The 9,890-nt window shown below is 39.8% G+C and overlaps 2 protein-coding genes across 2 annotated transcripts; both read right to left on the bottom strand.

The window, feature by feature from the left end:
- Nucleotides 1–1,352: 1,352 nt before the first annotated feature.
- hoxd10a (homeobox D10a) lies at nt 1,353–3,751 on the bottom strand. The gene is made up of 2 exons (XM_053328630.1): nt 2,934–3,751; nt 1,353–2,102 (listed from the first exon to the last, which is right to left on the bottom strand). The coding sequence occupies exons 1-2, from the start codon at nt 3,682–3,684 to the stop codon at nt 1,828–1,830; spliced, it is 1,026 nt and encodes a 341-aa protein (XP_053184605.1). The 5' UTR covers nt 3,685–3,751; the 3' UTR covers nt 1,353–1,827.
- A 3,899-nt stretch (nt 3,752–7,650) lies between these two features.
- hoxd11a (homeobox D11a) lies at nt 7,651–9,374 on the bottom strand. Its single transcript, XM_053328988.1, has 2 exons — nt 8,567–9,374; nt 7,651–7,886 (listed from the first exon to the last, which is right to left on the bottom strand). The coding sequence occupies exons 1-2, from the start codon at nt 9,372–9,374 to the stop codon at nt 7,651–7,653; spliced, it is 1,044 nt and encodes a 347-aa protein (XP_053184963.1).
- Between the last annotated feature and the right edge of the window lie 516 nt (nt 9,375–9,890).

The following is a 9,890-nucleotide window of genomic DNA, read 5'->3' on the forward strand; positions in this document are numbered from 1 at the left end:
AGACACTTTTCCTCCCACACACAGTCCACCAACACGGATTCCCTGCATCTTAATGCTTGAGAAAACTCTTATAATATCGTTCTGATACCCCCAATGCTATAAAATGGTTTATAGACTTAGGGAGTCCTCGTAAAATACATGTAATAACATGTTGTAAAATAACAGACGCCATTTCCGTCCACAATGCGCTGTATCCGTTGTTAATATTCGACGAGGAAACATATTTTCTGGATTGGTTTAATTTTTAAAGTTGAGCCGGAAACAGCAGTTGTGAAATTATTGTATTCATTCAAAGGGAGGCAATAATCTCTTTATGTATCAATAAATGTTTTATGAGGTGCGTGTGATTATAACATGCCGTCAATAAAAAGAAAAAGAAAAAAAGACTTGCAGAAGCAACCTCCATCTGCATATTTCTCTCTGAAATGTGTCATTATAGAAGAGATGTTGATTTGGCTTTTTAAAGCTAGATTTGATTCTTTTTTGCCGCATTATGAAGGAGAATGTGTTGACCTTCAATCCAGCAAAGCTCCTTTAACATCTATAGGCTAAATCAGAACCAAATCTGCAGAATCAGGATGAGACTTTATTAGATTTTGACCTCAGATAGCAGATAACAATAATCCATATATAACGTGTTATTCTGTACACTTGAAAGAAAAGCAACGTGGCCACTGAGGCCTGCGCCGCCCGAAAAAAGGAAGGAAGAGCTGATTCCTGCCTGTGAAATTATGCTTGAACATAATTTACGTCGTCTAACAGTTCATATAGTGTCAGTTTAGTTGCGAACAGGCCCGAAAATAAAGCAACATCATGTTTTTTTTTTTATTTGATTCTCATCCATACTCCCCTTTACACACAAATAGACGGTTGGAGGAGGGCGGCAGAACAGGCTTATTTATACTCTCTTATATGAGTCTTTATTATGTTTAAATTCACTAGTATCAGTCTGTAATCTCCACTTGGCAGTTAAGGAGCAGGAACATCTTTAAACGCGGTTAATGATAGTGTGATCATTTCATAAGGACAACTAAAATCCAAAAATGTTAAAGTGTTTAAGCCCGAACTTCTCATCGTCACATGAAGCTGGAACATCATTTCAAACATTTAGTGAAATAAGAACATTTCTTAAACATCACCGTTTCCTTTGTTGCGTTGAAGAGCAATTGTCTATTTTAGAAAATGCCCCCCTCCTCCTCCTCCACCCCTCCAAAACGCCTTCAAGCTAAGTAATACCTGTATCAGTGCAATTGAATAGTGTATTTTGCTTTTGCGTAAAACAGATTTCTAAGAACTAGATAATTATAGAGCAGAGGGTTTGACAGCATAAACAAGTACAAACAGGATTATTTCACCATCTATTTATTGCAAGATACATGCCACAAACATGCAATAAATTCACAGATTAACCTTGTTTTCAGCCACTTTTAGAGGCTCATAGAAACATTTAGCAAATGGCTCGCACCCACTGTAAAACCAAATCTGCGCTACACAACAATCAGTGTGCTTTCATGACTGAAACAGAGTAACTCCTTCCGTACAGCTCGCCGTTGCGACATCTTTCTTCTTCAGTTTGAATTAAATGTCTCCTGGCAAAGGGAAGAAATCTACTGCACCAATAATTTAAGACCAAGAAGTGTTTCCCTGTGATAAAACAAAGACAAATACACGACGCCACACAAAGTACTAAAATTGGCACATACAGTCACAGTTTCGTTGAAATTGAAGATAAACGTCCAATGCCACTGGAGCATCAAACTGAATATGAGAGGAAAAGTTAAAAAAAATTATAACACAGCTAACCACTGGTCACTGGTACATGCAAGCTCACGAAAAGGTGAGATTTGAGGTGAGTTCACGGATACGGTTTTCCCTGTTAATCTTCTTCAGTTTCATCCTGCGGTTCTGAAACCAGATCTTGACCTGTCTGTCGGTCAGGTTGACGCTCCTGCTGATCTCTAGGCGGCGCTCTCGGGTCAGATACATATTGAACAGAAACTCCTTCTCCAACTCCAAGGTTTGGTGCTTTGTGTAGGGACATCTTTTCTTTCTCCCACTTTTTGCAGTTAACCAGTTGTTTGTTGGCGCGTCAGTCTTGCAGTCTGTGAGGATAAACATAACAAGACATCATCATTTTTTTATTTTTTTTATTTTTTTTCTCAATGCAGATTGAACAACATCTCACCTGCTGCTTTGGATTTCACCTTTGGGAAATAACACCACAATATAAATGCCTTCCCAGGATAAACCATATGCATGGGGTGTTATTAGTGGAGCACATGCCACCAAAAATAAAACGGAAATTAACTGAAACCCCAGCTGATCAAACCGCACACCAGGACCAACATTTAAACATTATTTAAAATATATATTTATCTATAAATTAATATCACTGGAGCTTAAACTACATTAACATGTAGCCTAACCTTTAGCCTATATAAAATGGTGCAGTTGCCAATATTTAATTGGATTTGAAATACAGATATATTTGTTATATTATCACAGTCTGGTTAAAGATATAGAACAAACTATCCTGCTGAGCACTGTGACAATGAGCTGCAAATTAACCAACATTTGAGGATCGTTTTGTACTTAATTTAGCAATTTGTTAAGCAAACACCTGGCAGAAAAATCATAGCTGCTTACTTTCATTTTTGGTTTCTGAAAACTGTAATATGTCTAAATGTAAGGGAAGTCATTGTTAAAATATATTTCTAAAATGCATATTATTTGAATTTCAGGGGAACATACAGGCTACTCTGCATGCTGCATGCATAAAACCATTCTCTCCTGCCTATTACTGCAACCTGAGAAAGACTCTCATTAAACATTACGACTTTAGGGTTGTTTGTGTTTTATACTTGGTTTTATGATGCTGGAGCCTTCTCAGCACAGCGCCACGAGATAAAAAGCTTTCATTGAAGCCAACCCACCTTTCCCTTCCTTGTGGTGCAGCTCAGGACTGGACACAGGGGCTTCCATGGAGCACTTTTTCTCCTCCGAGCTGGACTTGGGATCCGGGCTTTCTACGGGGACGGGTGTCCGTGAGGTCTCGGGGATTTTCGGGCCGTCCTCACTTTCCTTTTCCACCTCTGCGAAATTAGACGACGACGAGGAGGAAGACTGCGGTTTCGGGGTGACCCGGCTGAGCTGCATCAGTGTTGGGTTTGGACTCGGTGGATCATGACAGTAGTTTTCCTGATGCTTCCCGTTTGCATAAGTTTGGCTCAGTCTGAAATAGCCCGGAACCGGGATCTCGGGACCATCGACTGGACACGACTCAGGAATAACGTTAGGATATGCGGGGACGTCTGACGAGCTGACTTTTTGCACTCTCTTATCGGAGTACATGCAGCAGTTGCTTTCTTCCTTAATGCTCTGTGAAAATGTACAGTTTGACATCTGACTGGGCGGCTCTATTCTGCAGGGTCTATTCGGATCAGTCCAGTTATCTATTTGAGGTATGTACGAGGGGACATTCATGCCCATATTTTGGTGGTTGACCTCCCCTCTTTTGCCGAAAGACGGCAGGAGTCCACAGGTTTGCATTCCGTAAGTTCCCATGTCTGAGCCAGACGGCATGTACATGTTGCTGTTGGCGTAAAAGCTGTCCGTCCTGCAAGCACCAATTAAAGAGTCCACTAAATATGTGTTTGCCGCAGGTGAGCTACTGGGAAAGGACATTTTTGGGGGTTAAGTTCTTTGGAGGAGAGAGATGTCCTTTGTAAGCTGACATATCTAGGAAAAACAATCTCCGCGTAAGTCAGGATGCCTCCCGACCACATGACAAGCCCACCAATGAGATTTGAAAATGGCCTTGAGACGCAGCCTCCTCTACCCCTGCACGCGCTCGTACTGCGGGTGCAGACGTGGTCAACAGCGACACCTACAACACGGACTTGAAATTGGTTTACAGATTATCGCGGGATTACAGAGACTGTTCAACAAGGGGAAAAAAACTGCGACAATCACGTTTTTTTAAAAAAGACACTTTGAATGTCACCAGAAAAAAAACAGTTCACCTGCATTTTAGATTTCATTTATTAGAGAAGTGATGCTCTGTGAGAGGTGTTCAGTGTGGGAAATGCTTCAAAGGTGTTTGTGTCTTTGTGTGAGAGACAACAGAGGGAGTGTGTTTAATGTGTAGGCCTACGTGTGTGTGTGTGTGCGTACAAATGCTGCCTACATGGCGCAAAGGCGACAACGGCATGAACAAATGTAACCAGCTTTACTGAACTGAATGTGCTATTTTTTGTTTTCATAAACCTTTCACATGACCCCCACGCCCACCACAGTCTCTTCTCCAACTGCATTTGCATATATTCTACTCTCATCACAATTAAAATGGGAAACACTAAATAAATAAAAATACCAAATAAAACTGCACTGTTTCCTCTGCTTTTTTCAATGAATTCAATCATTGTTTTTTACACTTTGCATATGTATTTTTGTTGTTAAATTAAGCTCCATTATTCTAATTTTTTTGTTTAAAATAAAAACCAAAAAAACCCACACACACCCAATAGTATAAGGACAATATTTAAATATCCCGATAGACAAAAAAGAAAAGAATCTAGTCCTAATGAGGTTAAATCCACTATTCACACATTTAAACTAAAATCCGTTCTGTGTACGTGAAGGTCGATATCTGCATCAAATCATCTACAGATAGAAATAGATAGACAATTGTACTTCTTTAGCTGCGCATATCATTAAGTAAAATATATTTGTTTGCATTTGTCACATGTGTCTTTTTGGCTTTCAGTTGTAAAAAAGTTTAATAGTAATAACGTGCAGGGGTACGCAGTGTGGGAATTATTCTACTCGTGCATGTAGTCATTGTTTTTGTCTGCTAAGAAGCCAAATGTGTTCAGGAGGAGGGGAAAGTAACAGCAGTTTGGAAGCACTCCTGGAAATAAATATCCATCGACCAAATATTAGAAGCCAGGTTCAAATAATCGCCAAACTGCTACAAATGATTTACAAATGATCAAAACGCAGTGAACGCATCTTGAAATAATTATATCTTTAGTGTTTATCAAGCTTAATCAGATCTTATTTGAGAGGATGAGGCTTTTTTGCACTTGGTTGCATTAGCAGCATGCAAAACATTGGCCTGTTAACAAGACAGATTTTGGTTATGGAACAGCTTTGGAAAATATTCCCCGTTTTAACACATTCGGTTATTATTAAAGGCAGAAAAGACTGCATTTGACCTAAACACATGCCCACACGGATCAGTTTTATTTGAATTATCACGTTGACTAATTATGCCACCGGTCGGTCAGAGGTATCATAAGGGTATTTCGCATATCACGTGATGAACTGCAAACAAAATATCTTTAATACACGTTTCTCTTTATGTGTAAACAACAATTCAGACACGCAAAATATGTACACAAGTCTTGGTGATATTTCGGTCAATTAAATCATTTAAAACATTTTGTTTAAAGGAAAACATTTATCCTGGACCGCAGTTTATTATAATAATAATAATAATAATAATAATAATAATAATAATAATAATAATAATAATAAACCAGGATGTGAGGGTTAACTCCAGCTCTTAACATAATACATACAATAATACAACTCGTATCTTTTGAAGCAAATGGGCCACTGAAATACAGCCGCGGATAAAATATAACCTAATAACAGTTACAAAGCTGCAAAATGAAAGGAAAGGAAATATGAAGCACTTTTATGTTAATAATCCCCAACAGCAATGATATTTGAGCATGCAGAGACAGATTCCAGTTCAGTATAAAACTGAGCGGCCTTCAGGTAAGGATCTAAGTGTGTGTGCATGAGAAAGCCCAGAGGTTTTACGGACACACAGCAGAGTTATATTTCTTCCGCCCTGTCATCTAAAAACACTTGAACATGACTTGAAAATCAAATTGCTGCTAGGGAGATACTACACAGGAATAGCATCATTTCAGGTGGGTGTGAGTGAAAATAATGACGTAATTAATGTTATCTGTTCATTTCTCAGATATCCTGACAAACTGTAAACCTCTGTTGACTGGTTTAATTTAAACCACATTTAGGATACACAAATTCTGCTGAAAACAACTAAGTTGTGGCTGATTCCAAGAGTCAGAATAAAAACAAAAATCTAAACATAACATGTGTTAAATGGATTATTCCACCACTGAAAGGATTTCCATGTCAAAATTGGCTGAACACTGCATTCCCAACTAGCAGCCAAGCTGCAAGTCTGCCCTCATGTGGATAGACTGAGAATCAAAGTGAAACACAGTTGGTAATGTCATTTCACTGTAGGACATGATGACAACCCAATTAAACGCTTAATGAAACCTCAATTTTGTAATAGCCTTTCTGGGAAATAGATGTGATAGATCGCAAATGAAATAAACATGAATCCCCCTCATAAGTTGTTTTTTTCTCCATAAAGGACGCTGAAACAAGTGTCATTCCTGTGATGCGATGACCCAATATCACCACATGAATTATCAATAAAGCGACTGTTTCTGTGGCATCAATGCATTTATTTAGTGGTTACAAAAATAACAGAGTGGTAAAAACTATTGAGGTAAAGCATGGCACTCAGATATATCCACATCTTGTATAAATAGCATGGATAGTGGCGCTGCGCAAAGATGGGAACGCTTCACCTGCATTCATTAACGACAGAAAAGCGCTTTTACGCAAGCATATTTTGCGTCAAACCCACACATCGAGTATTGAGATACTATAAAAGCAGATAAACTTGAAAAAATGTACTTATCCACATATATGGGGTTCCTTGTTAGAATATCTTCCAGCTTTTCCAGACTGACAATGGCAGCATTACAAGTGTCCCAAGATGTCAAAAGGAGCTAAATATGGACGGGATGCGCAGAAATCCCTTGAATTTTCCCAACATTTGTAGCCTGGAGTTAAATTAAAAGAATCAGTCCTCTTGTGGTTTGGGGGTTGGGACAACAAAGTCCAATAGCCCCCTATTTAGACGTTTACAGCTACTTTTATTGTACTGTCTAGACGGTTCAAGGTTTAGTAAACAACCCAGTGTTTGAAAGCAGAGGAAATAATGGCACCATACAGGCCTGCAAGCGCCACATTTCTCCACTAATGAATCTTTAGAACATTTCTTCTTTTTTTTCTTATGTGTTTTAAGGACGACTTCGTTGAGTTCATTTGACAGATTTCCTGACTATGATACAATATTTGTTGACTTTATTTCACACCACAACGTTCATTACATGCGTCGTATAAATGCACATACACAAGGAAACCTACATATATTTTTATAAATAATTTCAAAGCACACCTCGCACTTTGCTAAAAAAAAGGAAAAAAAAAAAAAGGAAAAAAAAAGAGGAAATATTTGCTGCCAATAGCGCGAAAATATATGAACACAAATAAATAAATGCAGGAGATGTTTGCAAAATTTCTGGCAGCTCGGATTTTCCTAATGCCAGATTTTTGTAAACCAAATTATTTCAACAGGATGATAAAGGTTCAAATAGCAGAGGGGACCAGTCTTTGAAATATGTGTGTATAGCTCCTATTATTTTTACTTTTCTCTCTCTCTCTCTCTCTTTGTGTGTGTGTGTGTGTGTGTGTGTGTGTGTGGGTGTGTGTGTGAGTGAGTGTGTGAGTGTGAGTGTGAGTGTGTGTGAGGTATCAGAATAAAGGATTCCCAGTGAAATACTGTAGGCGGTCGCGGTTCAGCTTTTTCTCTTTCATTCTTCTGTTCTGAAACCAAATCTTCACCTGCCGATCTGACAGGTTTAACATCTTGGACAGCTGAAGCCGCTTCTCTTTGTTAATGTACACGTTGAAGAAAAACTCTCGTTCAAGTTCTCGGATCTGGTATTTGGAGTAAGGACACCTCTTCTTCCTGGACTTGGTTGATGAACCTGCACAAAAAGGAGAAGGAGGGAAACAAAGTTAAAAAATGTTTTTGTAAATTTAACATCAGGTCATAAACTGTTTGAAAATAGTACAGTTAACAACTTGACAGATAACATTTATTTATTTCAGCACAAAGGCCCTCTCTCTGACACAGACACACACACACACAGACACACATACACACACACACAGACACACACAAAAACACACCCACCCACTCGCCCGCCCACACACACACACACACACACACACACACACACGGAGATACAGAGGAATTTGCATTAAAAGGAATTCATATTGCACTGATATTCATATGTATTTTTGTATTTGGAGGTAGACGCATGGCTGTGGGCATTTTCCAAGGGTTGTTTCATGCACAACACTGATAACATATATTTATTTTATTTTATCTCTCATTTATTCTCTATCAATACCTCTATATAAATTCTAGACACAGTGTCACTGCACACAAGGCAACCGTCAGAGTAGGGTGACTTTACTGTTTCCCATTGTAAATACCTTTACAACCGTAAAGTAAATCTTATTGGGATATAAAAGCTTTTGCATGCTTATAAAGCGGCACATAACCCTGGACGGCCGCGGTGGTGGACACAGCGCAGCTCACTCTGTTGTCTCAAGTATAAACACCTCATACACTGAAAAAAAGAGGAAAAATAAAACTTACTTTGTTGGTTGTTCTTGTCGCCGCAGTTGGAGGATGAATCCTCGTCGACGCTCCCGCTCGCTTCAGCTTTGTGCTGTTCCAGTTTGGTTAAAGCCTGATTGTTATTCGCAGCATCTCCGGGAACGGCAGAGTCTGTCTTTTGTTTGGGGGGCTCCGCGCCGGGCTTCTCCTGGTTAGAAGTGTCAAGAAACTGGTCGAAGCCCTGGGGAAGAACCCCATTTCGGCCGACCCCGTTGAAGAAATTGCACGGCGAGCTCGTCCCTCCATGGTGACCGTACAGGGACTCGTTTTTGAATATCACATCCGCCCTGCTGCTGGAGGACTGGATCAAGTCCCGGTGCATTATCTCGTCCGTTGAATAGTAGGACGCGTAATTGCCCCTGTAGTGCCATTTGCTGGGACGGTCCAGTCCATAATCCCTGAAAGCGACCTCTCGAACAGGTTGCACTTGGGCTATGTTGGAAGAATAGGGGAAATTAATCTGACACGAAGTAGTCTGCGGTAAAAAGGAGGAGACTGATGTAAAATCAGGCGCCGAAACGTAATAAGTGCAGCTCGGTAAATACATATTTGACGCACAGCTGCGATCATCGTATTCCGTCATATCTCTTCCTCTTTTCCTCTTTGCAGCAGAGGAAAGGAATTGGCAGCTTGACTGTGTTAAACTTTGTCCATCTATAGCACCACAGGCGCGTGGAAAGACCCCGCCAGGGAGAAAAAATCGGAAACGTAGGCAGACCTGCAATACATCTTGATCGATTCTTGAGGTAATTGTGTCATGTGATCCAGCTAAGAAATTACCATACATCAATATCAGTCATTAAAAACTGTCCTGAGAAACTCATGTGAGCGCATGCAAGAGACTCCATTGGCTCCCTGGCTGCAGAGGAAACTCCTCTCCAGCCTTCTTGCCCTATAGCTCATGGAAAAAGAAAAAAAATAGTGAACCACCGCTGGAATATTTAATTGAAAGCTTTACAGCAACACCGTCTACATCGTGTAATGACACGTAATGACAGCCCTGCAAGCTCATTTGTCTATAAATGTGCGCAGTTTGGAGGAGTGGGTTTGTAGCAACAGTTAGGTTGGAAACATTGAAGTTGACCTCCGCATTTTACGCAGAGCATGTGGAGAAGGCCTCCGTACCTGCAATGTGTCTGCACGGTTAAAAAAAACATTAATACGCATATTATGAATATAATAAGAAAGTCAGTTTTGATGGAAATAAATGTAATGGTTCATTGCATATAATAACAATGCACTATGCTGGTTGGGGACAGTTAAACACGCACAAATAAACGCCAGCGGGAAAGTATTTGAATTA

This window comes from Scomber japonicus, chromosome 11 (genome assembly GCF_027409825.1).
Source record: "Scomber japonicus isolate fScoJap1 chromosome 11, fScoJap1.pri, whole genome shotgun sequence".
In the NCBI taxonomy this organism is placed as follows: Eukaryota; Metazoa; Chordata; class Actinopteri; order Scombriformes; family Scombridae; genus Scomber; species Scomber japonicus.